The following is a 21,090-nucleotide window of genomic DNA, read 5'->3' as shown; positions in this document are numbered from 1 at the left end:
TATAAAATGATAAGATATAAATGCTCACAAATATAGACACTGTGTTTTTTTTTTTTAAGAAGAAAAATATAGCAAAATGTTACGAGAATACCTTGCCTGGGTGGTAGCATTAAAGATGATATGAGTATTTTTCTAACAGAATTTTTGTACTATATTTTTAAATTTATCTATAATGATCCATATTCACAATCTAAAAGAATCATGAAATTAAATATTCTATGGATGGTGTAAATAAAATTTTATTATAGAAAAAATGTCCATGAAGATGATGGAGACTCTTGCATGCTGGCATGGTCTGCCCACCGTGTTTCTCTAAATTATGTTAATGCCTAGGCTTTTTAATGTTAAAAAATAAATTAGAAAAGGACAAACATATACCGTAATTCATTCAATAAACGTTTATTTAGTACCTACTAAGTCCTAGGTAGGGATATTAGGGTCTGAGAGTTAAGTGATGAGTAAGGGCAGCTCTCCAGTGGTGGAGGAAGACCCCTCCTCAGCTACCTGCAGCACCATGGGAGACACGCTGAAAAGGGAGCATGTTCAAAGTGCCCTAAGAACACAGGAGGACACAAGCACTTCATCCTGGAGCAAATGGGGAAGGGTCCACAAGGCTTGAGAGACAGGAAGGGGCCAACCAGGCAGGGAAAAGGGAAGAGAGTATTTCAAGTAATTAGGAAGAGCATGTGCAAAGGCATGGGAACTCGAAAATGACCAGCAACTCCATCCATTCACAGATCCAGCGAGTGCCACCCACAGTGCATGAATCGCTGGGTTGAGGCAACAATGAACACAGCAAGATAGCCCCTCCCCTTGTGATACTAACCGCCCAGCACAGCCTAGCAGAAGGCTCAGAAAATAAAAGCAACTCTAATAGAGTGAAATAATCCCTCTGGCATAGGGGGAATATGAAGTACTACTGTGCAAATAAGAGAGATGTTAATCACGAAAAAGCAGTCACAAAAGATTCTTACGGGAAGTTAGTGAGCCTTCTAAATGAGACACGTCGCCATCCCAGAAGAAATGGTCAACAGAGTAATGTATGGCTTAGTCAAAGAGTCAAGGAGTTTTTATATCTGATGCCAAAAGCAAAGAAAAAAACACTGATCCACTGGACTTTATCAAAGTCAAAAACTCTTGCTCAGCAACAGACGCTGTCGAGAGAAGGGTAAGACAACCATATTCTGGGAGAAAATATTTGCAGAGCCCAGTTCTGACAAAGGACTTGGTATTCAAAATGTATAAAGAACTCTCAGAAGTCAGTAATAAGAAACAATTAACTCAATTTTTTTCAAATGAGCAGAAAGATCTAAACAGACACTTCATCAAAGAAAATATACTGAAGGCAAATAAGTACATGAAAGGTTTTCAAAATTATTAGCCATTAGAGAAATGCAATTTAAAGCCAAAATAAGATGCCACTACAAACCTACTGAATTGCTTACACACAAAAAAAGTGACAATATCAAGTGCTGACCAGGATGCAAAGCGACTGAAACCTCATACACTGCTGATGGGAATGCAAATGGCACACTCAAGGTAGACAACAGTATGACAGTGGCTTATTAAGTTTTATGTACATTTACCACGATCCAGCAACCTCAATTCTGGGTATTCACCCAAGAGGAAGAAAAACTTCTATTTACACAAAAACTTACATATAGGGTTGGCCAAAAAGTTCCTTTGAGTTTTTCCATAAGATGTTACGGAAAAACCCAAACTAACTTTTTGGCCAACCCAATAGTATTGTTGATAACAGCTGTATTCATAATTGTCAAAAATTGGAAACAACACAGAGGTAGATGTCGTCCAGTGATGCTGTGTGACACCAGGTTAGAAAAGGTAATAATATGGCTGCTGCTTAGCCCATTCTCCCTGTGTCTGTCTCCCTCTTCCTCTTATTTGGCCCCCCTTAAATAGAAAATACACAAGACACTCCATAACTAATTTCATTTCTGAGAGTTCATTTTCTGGGACGGCTTTCTCAGAGCACAGTTATCAGTGAGCACATAAGCAAATCTTGGATAAATACTCAATTTGCATTCACATGCGTCTCCCAACTGCTGTGCTGATGCCACCTAACTGCAAAGAACTCCCTGCACTTCCCTGACGGGGGTCTGTGTCACTCAGCAACAATCCTTGCCCACGTTTTCACTAAGTACTGCTTATATTACATAATGATTATATTACACAATGTAGAAAGCTTTCCAAACACCCGTGCTAGTCATCTTGACTGATTTTCTCATGGTGGGAAGTGGTTAACAGCTTTTTGCCATCAGTTCATGGCATTTATTGTATATCCCACTATGTTTTGCTTTGACTTCCTAAATGACTCTTCATTACCATGTGACTTCTGATCTGAAGTTAGCCTTGAAAAGTTACAGCCGTTGAGGGAAGCCTCTCCTGAGTCTTGGCAACCTCACAACACAGTATTCTCATGTGACACTTCTACCAGTTCCTTAAAATGGGAGCAAAAACCTTTCAAGACTCCAAACCCTGAAAAGGAAGAGCCAGTGTGAATACCCTGGAGGGCCACATGGCAGAATTGTTTCTTATACTCTGCTGAACAGAGACAAGACAGTTCCTACCCCCTAACTTTTTACTGACGTAAACGTACTACGTATAGAGTTGGTTTGTTGTTGTTGTTAGTCCAGCCTCTAGTTGGGGTTGGTAATAAAAGTTGGGATCCTTATTTCTCATTTCAGTTGACACCTTTGAATAATCCAAACTTTCCCTTAAAACTCAAAAGAACCAAGTTTTTCGCTTTTATCTTTCTAGAAGAAAATACCAGCATAAAACTGACAAGACAGAAGCAACATAGAAAAGACCATAAACTAGTCTCTGAAATGTCTAAAATTTTCTGTAATGTAGGGATTTTGTAACTCTAATCCTTTTTCTTTCAATGAAGAAAACTGATCACTTAATATAGTTGTTCATTTAAAAAGAGGGCAAATCTTGTAGGATATTAAAATAGCAAGTATTTACTTAAACATTTTTATGTACTAGCACGAAGTGTTTTTCTTTTTTAAATAAATTTATGTATTATTTATTTTTATTTTTTTGCTGTGTTGGGTCTTCGTTTCTGTGCGAGGGCTTTCTCTCGTTGCGGCGGGCGGGGGCCACTCTTCATCGCGTTGCGCGGGCCTCTCACCGTCGCGGCCTCTCCCGTTGCGGAGCACAGGCTCCAGACGCGCAGGCTCAGCAGTTGTGGCTCACGGGCCCAGTTGCTCCGCGGCATGTGGGACCTTCCCAGACCAGGGCTCGAACCCGTGTCCCCTGCATTGGCAGGCAGATTCTCAACCACTGCACCACCAGGGAAGCCCAGCATGAAGTGTTTTAAATACATTACTCCATGTAGTCTTCACAGTAACTCCAGGAGGGAGGCACCGTCATTAACACCACTTTATAGATGGAGACCCACCCTCCTCTCCCAAGGCACAGAGAGGTTAGCGAGCTGCCCATGGTCACAAAGTTAGTCTGGACAGAGACAGGATTCAAACCTATGATGACTGCGACCTATGATCTGGTTGTCTTAACCACTGTGCTATCATCTCGCTAATGGGTCAGATGCTTTCCATATTGTCAAGAGTCTTCAACCTACTCTACAGGGGAATCCAGGGTGGCATATCCATGGGTTTTCAAATCAAAAATTTCAAACCCCTTTCATTGCATCCAACCAACCACTTAGTTTCTAATTTGAAAGCCAACACTAAGATGTATTCTGAGGTGATTTCTTAAACAACGATTGTCCTCTTATTCCTTTGGACATCAAAAATAAACTAATACTTGGGGGCTATTAAAAGAAGTTAAAATGCAAAAACAAAGAAGTTGGCAAGCAATTTGGAGTCTAAATCACTTGCCAAATTCTTTGCCACTCTAGATTCTAGATAATCTATTGAATTAGAATTTCTCACCTGATCTTTCTGATCTAGATGACTTCATAAGAATTCAATTTTTCCAGTTATTTTGGAGCCAAATTTCCCTCCTTACTCCTTCGCCCCCGCCCACCTCCTCCCTGCAACTCCCTGTAGAAACACTGTGACTTTCAAATAGTGTGAAATACTCCAGGACAGTGTTAACGAACAAAAATGACTGACAGATTGGAAGGATATCTAGCAGGCCCCATAATCTACAATGCGAGAAAAGCACAAAGGTACAGGGTAATAATCCAATGAACAACATTGTGATTATCTGAGTGTGCCCACATACCACAGGATTGAAGAGTTCCCCCCAATAAATCTTACAAACATTTAAAGGCTCGAAGGAAGTGTTTCATGCAAGAATACAGAGTTTGGCCACTCTCCTGCTTTCTGTGTGCACACAATGAAATACGCTCTGTAGTAGAAAGGCTGGTAAAACTCAGAACCACAGCAGTCTCTTCCTGACATATTCATTTGACAGCCTTTCCGGGGATAATTTAGACTTTTCTCCTTTACGTCTAGTTTGAAAATGGGAGTGGGAGAGCTTTACAATTTTTTAAATGTCATGGATACCAATCCTGCCTGATATTCTAATTTATATAGATGTATGTTGATGTTCAGGGACATCAACATATAAATGCATACGTCTATATAAATGAGTTGATGAGTTGGACCACTCACCAACTCTGTGAAGGATATGACAACCTGAAACACTTCCCAGATGAGGACATGCCAGAGGCCTAAAGGGGTATTCTCTAAATTTTTTGATCGTTCACTCCTAACTGAAAAGTATTTTGAGCACACATCTCCCCCACATCTGTGTGTTAATCTATAAATTATATACATGTGCTACTATATTAATATATTAGGCTCAGTAAAAAAAAAAAAAAAAAAAAGCATACTCACACACATAAAATGGATTAGAAAAAAATAAGCATAAAACAAGTTCTGCTCTTTTCTCCACATTCCTCGATATATCATCACTTACTGTGTTCACCACACAGTCCATCTGACCCAGGCTGCAGACCATTGTTTTACAGAATTATTTACAGAAATTTAGGAATGGAAATAGAAGCTAATACTTCTGATTCCACACTCCAAACAGCATTTCTTCCTTTTTAAATGAGAGCAGGAATAAAGAGAAGGAGCTTAGATTAGGAAAGAATTACACCAGTGTCTTCAGGACAACCTTGACAAACACTAATCCACACTCCAGACTCTTCCCTGAAAGCATCAGGCACATGAATGTCACCTTGATGAGTATGAAATATGACAACACAAAAACATGAGTCTGAAGGGGATGGACTGCTGGCTGGGCTCTCATGAGCCAAGATTAAGCTCGATGATGCATGTCGCCGAGGCTTTAAAGGATGGAGAAGATTAGCTCCTCTTAAGAATCTTCAGGGAACAAGAAAAATCGATGTAGTTAAAGCTATATATTCTCTTCTCCTCGGCACCACTACCTCTAACCTCATCGTTCCCTGCCACTCCAAATTACAGTGTAATTACATTTTTAACATGTCAGCTCACAGGCCATTGAGAGATCCCATGAGAAATGTATAACAAAGCCTTCTTCAATCTGTGCCATCTTTTCGGCCCACTGATACCTAAACTAGAATAAATTTTAAGAATACACTTAAATAAAATTTTGGAAGCTATAAGTAATAACTGAATGGGCATTTTTCCGAGTACTTCCTAATTCCTATTCTCCTCCAGAGACTAACTGGCTGGACCCAGGATGATCGCTGTCATCCTCATATGTGAATGCTTATTCAGCAACAACAGGGTACCTGGCCCTACATTTAATTCTGATAGAGCCATAGTTCGTTAGTTAGAATCAATTAATTCATTAATCAGTTACAGCATTCAAGTTGCTTATAAATCTACCTTGAAGCTCCTGGGCAGACCCTAAGCGGTCTAGTGAGGTAGCAGAATATATAGGAACAGAGAGGCTGGTCTACAGTGAAGAGAGAATAGCATGCTGGATGACTCCTAAGAAGCCTCAATACGATGTATATGTTTCTCTATTTCTCAGTACATGAGGCTCTACAGGTCATGTGATATAACATGTATCATACCACTGGGCATGTCTCTGAAGAAAAGCAGATCCCAGGCAAGTCAGAGGGTGAGGACATTAGTAAGGTCTCTGTGATGAGAACAATGACAAGGGCACGGCCCTGTCCCTAGATCTGCACCTTCTTCTAAATCCGTCTCCTATGTGTGACGATGGGGTCACACAGAGATTACTGTTTCTTCCACCTCTGCGCTCCAGATGATAAAGCTGCCAAAACCATGTTTGGTCCTTCCTGTTACTAGACCTGCAACATTAACATCAGTACCGCACACACGACCCAGATCTCCCACTTTGTATCTGAGCTGGTCCTAGAAAACGGTAGTTACAAACCCCTGGGTGCAAAAAGACAATGAACTGGGCGAGTAAACTGAAAGAAACAGATGGAATTGCATAGGAATCCAGACAGGATTTAGCCCTGGATTGGAGTAGGTAACGCAGAGCAAAATTGGGTGCCGTTACAGCAATAATTGCCAACTTGAGTATGGGGAAGAAAGTATTTGAGTAATCTGATAGACTCTTAACACATTATTGACTGGGGGATTTTTGCAGAAACTAACACCTGTGGCTGTAATACATCTCTGGTCAAAAAATGTGTTAAAAATTAATCCGCTCAGGGCTTCCCTGGTGGCGCAGTGGTTGAGAATCTGCCTGCTAATGCAGGGGACACGGGTTCGCGTCCTGGTCTGGGAAGATCCCACATGCCGCGGAGCAACTTAAGCCCGTGAGCCACAACTACTGAGCCTGCGCGTCTGGAGCCTGTGCTCTGCAAAAAGAGAGGCCACAATAGTGAGAGGCCTGCGCATCGCGATGAAGAGTGGCCCCCGCTTGCCACAAATACAGAAAGCCCTAGCACAGAAACGAAGACCCAACATAGCAATCAATCAATCAATCAATAAATCTTTAAAAAAAAAAAAAAAAAAAATTAATCCGCTCAGCCTCCCAGGATTCCGATCTGCTATCCTAGAGCAGTTCAGTTTCCCTTGAAAAACCTTCACTCTAAGCCACTGGTTTGACTACAGAGTATCAGGTCATACAGTGTGAACAAGACAGAGAGAGCCCAGCCCCCATGGAACTTCCATCCTGGGAGCACTAATGATTTCAAGGACCCTTAAGTCATCTACCTCTGATGACAAAATGCAATGGGGAGAAAGAATGGAATGAAAAATAAAGCTCTGAATGATGGACAATCAGGAGAGCTTTCAGACTGACTATATGAAATGTGTACAGCTTTCTAGAAGGAAGTCTGCTGAAATGATCAGGTTCAGGGACATCAACATATAAATGCATGCAGAATCTCATTTTAATTGTAAACAAAATTGCTTATTTGTATCTGAATTATGATCAAACAGAGATACATGGGAGCCAACTGCCACAGTGGGAAAATTCATCAGTACATATGAGAACTATTGCCCCTATTTTCTAACAAACTCCAGCTCAACACACGGCCCATTTAATCTCTCCTCTTGCACCTCTAATTCCTCCGTTCTCTTCTCCCTAACTCATACCCAAATGAGAAAAATACAAACATAGCGTGTTGTAAAACCTCTTGAATAACCCCCATAACACTCAAATTCTGCCATTATGAATCCTTCCAAACTACTGTGCCATTTAAGTACAGACTGTTCCTTCATGGGTAAGCATGCTCATTCTAATATAGAGAAATGTTCAGCCAATATAATTTGTTGCAACTTGATTAGAAAAATACTATTAATACAGGCCATCTAACAGGACTGGGGGTAGCCTCTTTACACAGAAGCTGGCTTCAATTTTAACAGTAAGAACCATGGGGAAAAATTAAATCCTCAAGAAGAGGAGATAAACTTTAAAGATCTGGGTGATTAAGACAGAGATCTGAAAAAAGCCAACTACTTAGGCATTAGCAGGAGAGATGACATCTAGAGGAGTGGTCCCCATTCTTATTAATCAAGCCCACCACAGTAAAAAAGTTTTCAGTACTCTAATTTTTTAACATTCAGTTATTATATACTAAATATATCATTGTCATTATATATTATAAAACTAAGATAGAAATCTTAAAAGGAGTCAACAATAAAAATAAATAGAAGTTCTAATGTTTTTTGTAGTTCATCTTGCATTTTCCTTTGGTTACATACATCCCACATAAGAAGCTACTGATCTACAGCAAGAGTCAGCAAGCTACAGCCCACAACATACATATACTTTTTTTAAACAATTCTTTTTAAGGATTTATTTATTATTTATTTATTTTTGGCTGCGTTGGGTCTCTTAGTAGCGGCACGTGGGATCTTCGTTGAAGCACGCAGGCTCTTTGTCGCGGCGCGTGGGCTTCCTCTATAGTTGAGGCGCCTGCAGAGTCAATCGTTGCGGCGCACAGGTTTAGCTGCCCTGTGGCATGTGGGATCTTAGTTCCCTGACTAGGGATCGAACCCGTGTCCCCCTGCATTTGAAGGCGAATTCTTTACCACTGGACCACCACGGAAGTCACCACAACATGTATTTTTGCAAATAAAGTTTCACTGAAACACAGTCACACTCATTCAGTTACATACTGTCTAGAACTGCTTACAAGCTACAGCAACAGTGATAACATAATTGTAACAGTGACTGTCTCATAAAGCCTGAGATATTTACTACCTGGCCCTTTACAGAAAATATTTCCAACTTCTGATCTAGAGTCTCAGGAATAAAAAAGTCCTTCTAGCCCTTAATGAAGTAAGAAAAGCAGATGACGATGATTCACCCCATTAATGTGGTGTTCACTGATGAAATAAAAATTCTCCAGCTAAGAAATTAGGAAAAATCTACTCATGGGAAAATTCTAAGTTTTGACAGAGTTTCTCGATTTTGGATAGTACTCTACATATTTCAAGTAACTGTATTTAGTAGCTTCTCTAGATATAGTTTAATCACCAAATTAAGCACAGGGGATTAACTGGAAAGTTTAGCACTGATGCCACACATAATCTATTAACAATGTAAAAATCATGAAGGAAAGCTGAAGAAGCACCTCAGGCTGCCCTACGTGTCTTCACTCCTATAGACCAGCTGTTCTCCAAGTATGGTCCATGGACCCCCGGGGGACCCTGAGACTCACTTAGAGGTTCACAAGTTCAAAACAATGTTCATACTAATACTAAAACAAATTTGTCCTTTCTATCATGTTGACATTGCATGGATGGTGCAAAAGCGATGGTGGCGAAAACTGCTGGTGCCTTAGCACAAACCAAGGCAGTAGCATCAAACTGTGCTAGTCGTCACTGTATTCTTTACCACCACACAAACAAACGTCAATTTCATTCAAGAATGTCCTGGATGGGACTTCCCTGGTGGTCCAGGGGCTAAGACTCTGCGTTCCCAATGCAGGGGCCAGGGTTCGATCCCTGGTTAGGGAACTAGACCCCGCATGCCGCAATTAGGAGTTTGCATGCCACAACTAAAGATCCCACATGCCACAACTGAAGATCCCACACACGGCAACTAAGATCCGGCGCAGCCTAAATAAAAAAATAAATATTTTTTAAAAAGAAAAGAAAAAAGAAATCAAAGTGATCTGCCAGACTGGTGGAGCTTCAAGATGGCAGAAGAGTAAGACGCGGAGATCACCTTCCTCCCCACAAATACATCAGAAATACATCGACATGTGGAACAACTCCTACAGAACACCTACTGAACGCTGGCAGAAGACCTCAGACCTCCCAAAAGGCAAGAAACTCCCCACGTACCTGGGTAGGGTAAAAGGAAAATGAAAAAACAGAGACAAAGAATAGGGACTTTTTTTAATCTTTCCTTGGGTACATGCCTGTGTTGGGTTAACAGTGTACTTAATAAATAATTTAGTGTTGAAAAAAAAAAAAAAGAATACGGACGGGACCTGCACCAGTGGGAGGGAGCTGTGAAGGAGGAAAGGTTTCCACACACTAGGAAGCCCCTTCGCGGGCAGAGACTGCGGGTGGCGGAGGGGGGAAGCTTCGGAGCCACGGAGGAGAGCGCAGCCACAGGGGTGCGGAGGGCAAAGCGGAGAGATTCCCGCACAGAGGATCGGTGCCGACCAGCACTCACCAGCCCGAGAGGCTTGTCTGCTCACCCGCCGGGGCGGGCGGGGGCTGGGAGCTGAGGCTCGGGCTTCAGTCGCATCCCATGGAGAGGACTGGGGTTGGCGGCGTGAACACAGCCTGAAGGCGGCTAGTGCGCCACAGCTAGCCGGGAGGGAGTCCGGGAAAAAGTCTGGAGTTGCCGAAGAGAAAAGGGACTTTTTCTTGCCTCTTTGTTTCGCGGCGCGCAAGAAGAGGGGATTCAGAGCGCCGCCTAAACGAACTCCAGAGACGGGCGCGAGCCGCGGCTATCAGCGCGGACCCCAGAGACGGGCATGAGACGCTAAGGCTGCTGCTGCCGCAACCAAGAAGCCTGTGTGCGAGCCCAGGTCACTCTCCACACCTCCCCTCCCGGGAGCCTGTGCAGCCCGCCACGGCCAGGCTCCCGTGATCCAGGGACAACTTCCCCGGGAGAACGCACGGCGCGCCTCAGGCTGGTGCAATGTCACGCCGGCCTCTGCCGCCGCAGGCTCGCCCCGCCTCCTCCGTACCGCTCCCTCCCCCCGGCCTGACTGAGCCAGAGCCCCCGAATCAGCTGCTCCTTTAACCCCGTCCTGTCTGAGTGAAGAACAGACGCCCCCAGGCGACCTACACGCAGAGGCGGGTCCAAATCCAAAGCTGAACCCCAGGAGCTGTGCGAACAAAGAAGAGAAAGGGAAATCTCTCCCAGCAGCCTCAGAAGCGGCGGATTAAATCTCCACAGTCAACTTGATGTACCTGCATCTGTGGAATACCTGAATAGACAACGAATCATCCCAAATTGAGGAGGTGGACTTTGGGAGCAACGATATATATATTTTTTCCCCTTTTTCTCTTTTTGTGAGTGTGTATGTGCATGCTTCTGTGTGTGATGTTGTCTGTATAGCTTTCCTTTTACCATTTGTCCTAGGGTTCTGTCTGTCCGCTTTTTTTTTTTTACTTAAAAAAATTTTTTTTCTTAATAATTTTTTATTTTAATAACCTTATTTTATTTTATTTTACTTTATTTTATTGTATCTTCTTTCTTTCTTTCTTTTTTTTCTCCCTTTTATTCTGAGCCATGTGGAGGACAGGCTCTTGGTGCTCCAGCCAGGCATCAGGGCTTTGCCACTGAGGTGGGAAAGCCAAGTTCAGGACACTGGTCCACAAGAGACCTCCCAGGTCCACGTAATATCAAAAGGCAAAAATCTCCCAGAGATCTCCATCTCAACGCCAAGACCCAGCTCCACTCAATGACCAGCAAGCTACAGTGCAGGACACCCTATCCCAAACAACTAGCAAGACAGGAACACAGCCCCATCCATTAGCACAGAGGCAGCCTAAAATCATAATAAGGCCACAGACACCCCAAAACACACCACCAGACGTGGACCTGCCCACCAGAAAGACAAGATCCAGCCTCATCCACCAGAACACAGGCACCAGTCCCCTCCACCAGGAAGCCTACACAACCCACTGAACCAACCTTAGCCACTGGGGGCAGACACCAAAAACAACGGAAACTACGAACCTGTAGCCTGCGAAAAGGAGACCCCAAACACAGTAAGTTAAGCAAAATGAGAAGACAGAGAAACATACAGCAGATGAAGGAGCAAGGCAAAAACCCAGCAGACCTAACAAATGAAGAGGAAATAGGTAGTATACCTGAAAAAGAATTCAGAATAATGATAGTAAAGATGATCCAAAATCTTGGAAGTAGAATGGAGAAAATACAAGAAACGTTTAACAAGGACCTAGAAGAACTAAAGAGCAAACAAACAGAGATGAACAACAAAATAAATGAAATTAAAAATTCTCTAGAAGGAATCAATAGCAGAATAACTGAGGCAGAGGAAGGCATAAGTGACCTGGAAGATAAAATAGTGGAAATAACTACTGCAGAGCAGAATAAAGAAAAAAGAATAGAGGACAGTCTCAGAGACCTCTGGGACAACATTAAACGCACCAACATTCGAATTATAGGGGTCCCAGAAGAAGAAGAGAAAAAGAAAGGGACTGAGAAAATATTTGAAGAAATTACAGTTGAAAACGTCCCTAATATGGGAAAGGAAACAGTTAATCAAGTCCAGGAAGCGCAGCGCGTCCCATACAGGATAAATCCAAGGAGAAACATGACAAGACACATATTAATCCAACTATCAAAAATTAAACACAAAGAAAAAATATTAAAAGCAGCAAGGGAAAAACAACGAATAACATACAAGGGAATCCCCATAAAGTTAACAGCTGATCTTTCAGCAGAAACTCTGCAAGCCAGAAGGGAGTGGCAGGACATATTTAAACTGATGAAAGGGAAAAACCTACAAGCAAGATTACTCTCCCCAGCAAAGATCTCATTCAGATTTGACAGAGAAATTCAAACCTTAACAGACAAGCAAAAGCTAAGAGAATTCAGCACCACCAAACCAGCTTTACAAAAACTGCTAAAGGAACTTCTCTAGGCAGGAAACAAAAGGGAAGGAAAAGACCTACAATAATAAACCCAAAACAATTAATAAAATGGTAATAGGAATATACATATCGATAATTACCTTAAATGGAAATGGATTAAATGCTCCAACCAAAAGACATAGACTGGCTGAATGGATACAAAAACAAGACCCGTATATATGCTGTCTACAAGAGACCCACTTCAGACCTAGGGACACATACAGACTGAAAGTGAGGGGATGGGAAAAGATATTCCATGCAAATGGAAATCAAAAGAAAGCTGGAGTAGCAATTCTCATATCAGACAAAATAGACTTTAAAACAAAGACTATTACAAGAGACAAAGAAGGACACTACATAATGATCAAGGGATCAATCCAAGAAGAAGATATAACAATTGTAAATATTTATGCACCCAACATAGGAGCACCTCAATACATAAGGCAAATACTAACAGCCATAAAAGAGGAAATCGACAGTAACACAATCATAGTAGGGGACTTTAACACCCCACTTTCACCAATGGACAGATCATCCAAAATGAAAATAAATAAGGAAACACAAGCTTTAAATGATACATTAAACAAGATGGACTTAATTGATACTTATAGGACATTCCATCCAAACACAACAGAATACACATTCTTCTCAAGTGCTCATGGAACATTCCCCAGGATAGATCATATCTTGGGTCATAAATCAATCCTTGGTAAATTTAAGAAAATTGAAATCATATCAAGTATGTTTTCCGACCACAATGCTATGAGACTAGATATCAATTACAGGAAAAAATCTGTAAGAAATACAAACACATGGAGGCTAAACAACACACTACTTAATAACCAAGAGATCACTGAAGAAATCAAAGAGGAAATCAAAAAATACCTAGAAACAAATGACAATGAAAACACAACTACCCAAAACCTATGGGATGCAGCAAAAGCAGTTCTAAGAGGGAAGTTTATAGCTATACAATCTTACCTCAAGAAACAAGAAAGATCTCAAATAAACAACCTAACCTTACACCTAAAGCAATTAGAGAAAGAAGAACAAAAAAACCCCAAAGTTAGCAGAAGGAAAGAAATCATAAAGATCAGATCAGAAATAAATGAAAAAGAAATGAAGGAAACAACAGCAAAGATCAATAAAACTAAAAGCTGGTTCTTTGAGAAGATAAACAAAATTGATAAACCATTAGCCAGACTTATCAAGAAAAAAAGAGAGAAGACTCAAACCAATAGGATTAGAAATAAAAAAGGAAAAGTAACAACTGACACTGCAGAAATACAAAGGATCATGAGAGATTATTACAAGCAACTATATGCCAATAAAATGGACAACCGAGAAGAAATGGACAAATTCTTAGAAATGCACAACCTTCTGAGACTGAACCAGGAAGAAATAGAAAATATGAACAGACCAATGACAAGTAATGAAATTGAAACTGTGATTAAAAATCTTCCAACAAACAAAAGTCCAGGACCAGATGGCTTCACAGGCGAATTCTATCAAACATTTAGAGAAGAGGTAACACCTATCCTTCTCAAACTCTTCCAAAACATAGCAGAGACAGGAACACTCCCAAACTCATTTTACGAGGCCACCATCACTCTGATACCAAAACCAGACAAAGATGTCACAAAGAAAGAAAACTACAGGCCAATATCACTGATGAACATAGATGCAAAAATCCTCAACAAAATACTAGCAAACAGAATCCAACAGCACATTAAAAGGATCATACATTATGATCAAGTGGCGTTTATCCCAGGAATGCAAGGATTCTTCAATATACGCAAATCAATCAACGTGATACACCATATTAACAAATTGAAGGAGAAAAACTATATGATCATCTCAATAGATGCAGAGAAAGCTTTTGACAATATTCAACACCCATTTATGACAAAAACCCTCCAGAAAGTAGGCATAGAGGGAACTTTCCTCAGCATAATAAAGGCCATATATGACAAACCCACAGCAAACATCATCCTCAATGGTGAAAAACTGAAACCATTTCCACTAAGATCAGGAACAAGACAAGGTTGCCCACTCTCACCACTATTATTCAACACAGTTTTGGAAGTGTTAGCCACAGCAATCAGAGAAGAAAAAGAAATAAAAGGAATACAAATTGGAAAAAAAGAAGTAAAGCTGTCACTGTTTGCAGATGACATGATACTATACATAGAGAATCCTAAAGATGCTACCAGGAAACTACTAGAGCTAATCAATGAATTTGGTAAAGTAGCAGGATACAAAATTAATGCACAGAAATCTCTTGCATTCCTATACACTAATGATGAAAAATCTGTAAGTGAAATTAAGGAAACACTCCCATTTACCACTGCAACAAAAAGAGTAAAATATCTAGGAATAAACCTACCTAAGGAGACAAAAGACCTGTATGCAGAAACTGTAAGACACTGATGAAAGAAATTAAAGATGATACAAACAGATGGAGAAATATACCATGTTCGTGGATTGGAAGAAACAGCATTGTGAAAATGACTATACTACCCAAAGCAATCTACAGATTCAATGCAATCCCTATCAAACTACCAATGGCATTTTTCACAGAACTAGAACAAAAAATTTCACAGTTTGTATGGAAACACAAACGACCCCAAATAGCCAAAGCAATCTTGAGAAAGAAAAATGGAGCTCGAGGAATCAGGCTCCCTGACTTCAGACTATACTACAAAGCTACAGTAATCAAGACAGTATGGTACTGGCACAAAAACAGAAATATAGATCAATGGAACAGGATAGAAAGCCCAGAGATAAACCCACACACATATGGTCACCTTATCTTTGATAAAGGAGGCAAGAATATACAGTGGAGAAAAGACAGCCTCTTCAATAAGTGGTGCTGGGAAAACTGGACAGCTACATGGAGAAGAATGAAATTAGAACACTCCCTAACACCATACACAAAAATAAACTCAAAATGGATTAAAGACCTAAATGTAAGGCCAGACACCATCAAACTCTTAGAGGAAAACACAGGCAGAACACTCTATGACATAAATCACAACAAGATCCTTTTTGATCCACCTCCTAGAGAAATGGAAATAAAAACAAAAATAAACAAATGGGACCTAATGAAACTTCAAAGCTTTTGCACAGCAAAGGAAACCATAAACAAGATGAAAAGACAACCCTCAGAATGGGAGAAAATATGTGCAAATGAAGCAACTGACAAAGGATTAATCTCCAAAACATACAAGCAACTCATGCAGCTCAATATCAAAAAAACACACAACCCAATCCAAAACTGGGCAGAAGACCTAAATAGACATTTCTCCAAAGAAGATATACAGATTGCCAACAAACACATGAAAGAATGCTCAACATCACTAATCATTAGAGAAATGCAAATCAAAACTACAATGAGATATCATCTCACACCGGTCAGAATGGCCATCATGAAAAAATCGACAAACAATAAATGCTGGAGAGGGTGTGGAGAAAAGGGAACCCTCTTGCACTGTTGGCGGGAATGTAAATTGATACAGCCACTATGGAGAACAGTATGGAGGTTCCTTAAAAAACTAAAAATAGAACTACCATACGACCCAGCAATCCCACTACTGGGCATATACCCTGAGAAAACCATAATTCAAAAAGAGTCATGTACCAAAATGTTCACTGCAGCTCTATTTACAATAGCCAGGACATGGAAGCAACCTAAGTGTCCATCAACAGATGAATGGATAAAGAAGATGTGGCACATATATACAATGGAATATCACCCAGCCATAAAAAGGAACGAAACTGAGTTATCTGTAGTGAGGTGGATAGACCTAGAGACTGTCATACAGAGTGAAGGAAGTCAGAAAGAGAAAAACAAATACCGTGTGCTAACCCATATATATGGAATCTAAAAAAAAGAAAATGGTCAGAAGAACCTAGGGGCAAGATGGGAATAAAGATGCAGACCTACTAGAGAATGGACTTGAGGATATGGGGAGGCGGAAGGGTAAGCTGGGACAAAGTGAGAGAGTGGCATGGACATATATACACTACCAAAATAGATAGCTAGTGGGAAGCAACCGCATAGCACAGGGAGATCAGCTCTGTGCTTTGTGACCACCTAGAGGGGTGGGATAGGGAGGGTGGGAGGGAGGGAGATGCAAGAGGGAAGAGATATGGGGACATATGTATATGTATAACTGATTCACTTTGTTATAAAGCAGATACTGACACACCATTGTAAAGCAATTATACTCTAATTAAGATGTTAAAAAAAAGAAAAAAAAAGGTGATCTGCCAAATAGGTAAACCGATGCCACTTTTCTTGCTGACTGATTTTTGTTTTGGAAAATAGTTATTTTTTATAAAAATGGTATCTATGTTAGCATGCAATAGGTTTACTAACATTATTTTTAAAGGACTTAATAAACTTTTTATTTTAGTTTTAATTTCCAATATGATAAATACCAAAAGATAAAACCCACATAAACAATGCAACCATTTTTAAGAACATAAAGAGATCCTGGGACCAAAAACATCGAGACTGGATACTGTAGGCCTACCTACTCCTATCTTATTCTACATACAATTTTATGTTTTTATTGAAAAATACTTACAAAATAAAATATCTTCCCTTCATGTTTCTCAGTTCACTTTTTCATGAGCTACACAGGAAACATCTTGCCTAAATGGGAGTATGACTTTCCCTCAAATATAGGAAGAGGGAGAACAGCTCTAAGCAAGAGAAAACTGCCTGTTCCACAAAAAGGAATCAAATCTGAGCTTGAGAACTGGGGGCTTTAGGCTTTAGCCACATCTACAGACACAGCTGAGCCTGCTTCACCGTCCACCGTAGACCCAGGCTGTGCACAGAGGCCATATCCATCCAGCACACTTTTTCCTTGCTCAATTCAGTTGGCCAGAACTCTTTGGGGACTCTGCTACAATTCTGGACTCCCTTCCAGGTAAGTGGAAAAATAATTTGAAATGCTATTTTGGGGGCAAGATGCTGGTGCTAAAAAGAGGCAACCATCCTCTCTTTAGCACCACAATTCCAATCGTCCAAATGGCATGAAAGGTATAGCTGGAATCTCAGATTTCTCTCTCTGCATTCCAAACAGAGAGAAAAGATTTCTCAAGCTGGGATTCACTGCGATGGAGCTATCATCGCAGTGATAGATAGATATCAACTTTAGATGCTGCCCACCTAAAGTAAGTAGCAGCATCTCCAGGGTTGAGGAGATCGGCCGGGATAGATGACTAGAAAGACTTGCCAGGGGCAGGGGGGTGGGGTGAGAGGGGGGTTGCAACGCTCAGATTTGTCAGGGATCAGAATCACTTTGCTAGGTCTGCTCTTACAGAGAGAAGGGGAACGGAATGAAGTTTCATCTTCGGGGCCTGATCACACAAGCCACAGCCCTAAATATAGTAAAGTCGACATCTTAAAACCTAGAAGTCTCTCAAATAACTTGTAACAGGTTTCATCGTTTTATTATCACTATCATAAGGTAGATATTGGCAAACTGATTTCCACCAATATATGCATATAAACCCTAGCCATCCCCAATAAAGGAATTGTAAACTCAAAGTCATTTGTTAGGATTTTAGCATAAAGTTCCCTTATAGAAAAATGTTCTAAATGGCAATTAGGCAAAATAATACTGTATTTTATATACAGGGTAGATTAAATAGATTTGTGGGCTGGCATAAGAACCTAAGAATTAAATTGTTTCCACAGTTTATAAGTGTAAATCCTGGACTTGAGGTACACTCATGCACCCCCATCCCAAACCAGTCGTAGTGATAAACACACTGGAGACTCTTACTTAAAAGGCAAAATCCAGAGATTCTTAGGTTCTCCTGATTCCCGTTATAAAAAAAGGATTCTCTGGAGATAATGTACACCTATAAGTACCGACAGACAAGGGCAGCTCTGAAAGCAAAATCAGAAGTGAAAGAAAGGAAAGAAAGAAGCTTACCTGTGGTCAAGATGACTGAAGTCTTGTAAATTCAATTCCCTGGTGTCTTGTGTCAGATAAATTGTATCCACATCCTATTTGAAACATAATTCAGTCATATAAACAGTCCCCACAGAGGATCAGGGAAGCAAGAGAGATGCAAAGAGAATCAGACAATGACACAGGCAGATTTTTATGTAATCTGAGGAAGGAAGATTTTAAGCAAGCAATGAATGGTGGGGGGAAAAAGAGAGAGAGAGAGCGAAAAAAGCCAGTCAAATACTGGAATATTCTCCAGGTGTCTGTGTGAGAAAGTGTGTGTGTGCATGCATACAGATACACTTACCCATTGTACTTCTTCCCTGTATGAAAATCCAAGCCAGTCACAAACACAGGCATACATCTGAGAAAATCCACCTGAATTATACAATAGAAATGTGACAGGTTTTCAACTAAATATTTTTTAAGTTAAAATTTAAAAGCTTAAATACGGCCAATGTTGACAATGCTGATTATTCTCTCCTTTTGGGAAAACAGCAAAGATTCTCCCCCCTGTTCTACAGTAAGTACATAGCAGGATGCAATATAGCTTAAATATAGGATGTTTGTCCACCAATCTAAAGTCTGTGTGGTGCTAATTACACCTTAAAAGTAACTGTACCTTTACGGTAGCACACTAGGAATAGACTTAGCTTCCTGGCAAAATGGCAGCCATCCAGCCATTTATTTTTTGGTTTTAAAATGCATGCTCACCACAGGGGCCCTGCTCGGCCACAGTCTGGCTGTCCCACAGAGCCTGGAGACTGGCCAGTCGCTCAGATGGCTCCATGCAGACTTTTTTCATGATTCTCCTGTAAGATCAACAAAAACAACGATACATTTCAAAAATCAAGTTTTCTGAAGTGCACTCAAATTTATTTTGTGATACACCATTTTTTTTTTTTTTTCTTTTAAACAAAGATGGGTTTCGGGACTTCCTTGGTGGTCCAGTGGTAAAGAATCCGCCTTCCAATGCAGGGGATGCAGCTTCCATCCTTGGTCGGGGAACTAAGATCCCACATGCCGCGGGGCAACTAAGCCTGCGCGCCGCAACTACTGAGCTCACACACCTCAACTAGAGAGCCCGCGTGCCGCAAACTACAGAGCCCATGTGCTCTGGAACCCGCACACCACAACTAGAGAGAAGCCCAGGCGCTGCAACAAAAGATCCCGCATGCCTCAACGAAGATTCCGCGTGCCGCAACTAAGACCTGACGCAGCCAAAAAAAAAACAGATGGGTATCACTTCAATTTTGGTAAATATAATTCCATTTTTTGAGTACTAGGAGCTGGAGAGCTATAAGAACTTAATAATAAAGCCCTTTATTTAACGTCCATTTGTAAGCTAAAGGTATCTAACAATATAAATATTCTCCATGTTTAGTTCTTTCACATTAGATTTTATTAGAATAGTTAGAAAATGGTGTGTTCCACTTAATAAATTATCTAATTTATCTAATAATAATTTATTAGATTATGTGTACACTAAATATAAATTACTAATTTTCAAGGAATTAAAGTAATTCCTTGAAAATTAGTCATCTCTCTTGGACCACAGCCGAGAAGGAGAGATGACTCCTCTTCTGTCCTTCCATAGTACAAGTAGTACAAATGTCCATCAAGAAACTAGGCATTTCATATTGGAAGAGCTGTCCCTTTTACTCTCTCTTCCCCTGGACTACACCTCCTAGGGAGCCTGTGCTTTCCAGAGACTGAACACAGTTCAAATCAGTTAGCAAATAACGTGTGGTAGGGAGGGGATGACAGAGGAATCTAGGAGCTAAGTGGGAACCAGGTCACTGTGAGCCTCAGAGGTCAAAGGAACGGGTTGGGATTTTATTCTCAGGGCAATGAGGAGCCACAGAAAGGCTACACAGGGAGTATGAGATGATCAGATAGCACTGTAAACAAGCATCTACGGGGTGGGGGATAAGCCTGCGGCAAACTTGGGAAATAGATAAAATAGCTTGAGAAATTAAAAAGAACTTCCTAGGACCGTTAAGAGCCCAGTGAGAGTGAAGGTCATGAATTGTTTGTGGCACCAAGCTGAACAGCTGTGTGATCTTCTCCTGCAGCTCCCAGCAGCCCAAATGTGTGTGGAGAAAGGGCAGTTGGCTTGCTGCAGGGATGCAGGCTTTCCAGGCAGGCGAGCCAGAAAAACAGTGGGGACAGAAGGAGTGGAGGATACTGACAGGGCCCCACTGAAGTGATGGACACCATGGGGCTTGGCGGTCAGGAGAGGAAGGGAAGGCAGGAAGGAGATGGAAAGAAGGGGAAAGCCAAGGGATCCGTGGCCTGGAGGCCCCGCCAGAAGTCCAAGTACGGGTACCGCCAAGGGAGAGAAAGTGAAAGACTAGAGGCTGTGGTCCGAGAGAGATGACTAAATGATGATTTCACCCCAGGAGAAGCCGTTCCAGGAGATGACAAGGTCTAGGGTGTGGCCATCAAGGGTAAAGCGGGGTGGAGGGGAAGAGGTCACGGGCTGTGAGGAAGGCTGCTGGCAGGTCGAAATCACTCAGGACCATGACAGGCCCTGGGTGCAAAGTGGTGAAATAAACATACTAAGTCATACTGAACATCATTTTAATCTTTCTTTAATGATTTAAACACTTTGGCTATGTGTATAATGCTCATCCTTATGA

At 41.1% G+C, this 21,090-nt stretch overlaps 1 protein-coding gene across 3 annotated transcripts in view; it reads right to left on the bottom strand.

Moving 5' to 3' along the window:
• The window catches only part of CARMIL1 (capping protein regulator and myosin 1 linker 1), a 325,537-nt gene that overhangs the window by 158,195 nt on the left and 146,252 nt on the right, over positions 1-21,090 (bottom strand). For all 3 annotated transcript variants that reach the window (XM_061195770.1, XM_061195771.1, XM_061195772.1), the window contains exons 6-8: positions 19,163-19,260; positions 18,756-18,826; positions 18,431-18,504 (exon numbers count right to left, since the gene is read on the bottom strand). In XM_061195770.1, the coding sequence (XP_061051753.1) occupies positions 18,431-18,504; positions 18,756-18,826; positions 19,163-19,260 (243 nt within the window). The remainder of the gene's footprint in view (positions 1-18,430; positions 18,505-18,755; positions 18,827-19,162; positions 19,261-21,090) is intronic.

The sequence above is a fragment of the Eubalaena glacialis genome, chromosome 7, assembly GCF_028564815.1.
Source record: "Eubalaena glacialis isolate mEubGla1 chromosome 7, mEubGla1.1.hap2.+ XY, whole genome shotgun sequence".
Classification (NCBI taxonomy): domain Eukaryota; kingdom Metazoa; phylum Chordata; class Mammalia; order Artiodactyla; family Balaenidae; genus Eubalaena; species Eubalaena glacialis.
Note: the sequence above shows the minus strand (reverse complement) of the source record. Positions and strands in the feature narration are given on the sequence as shown.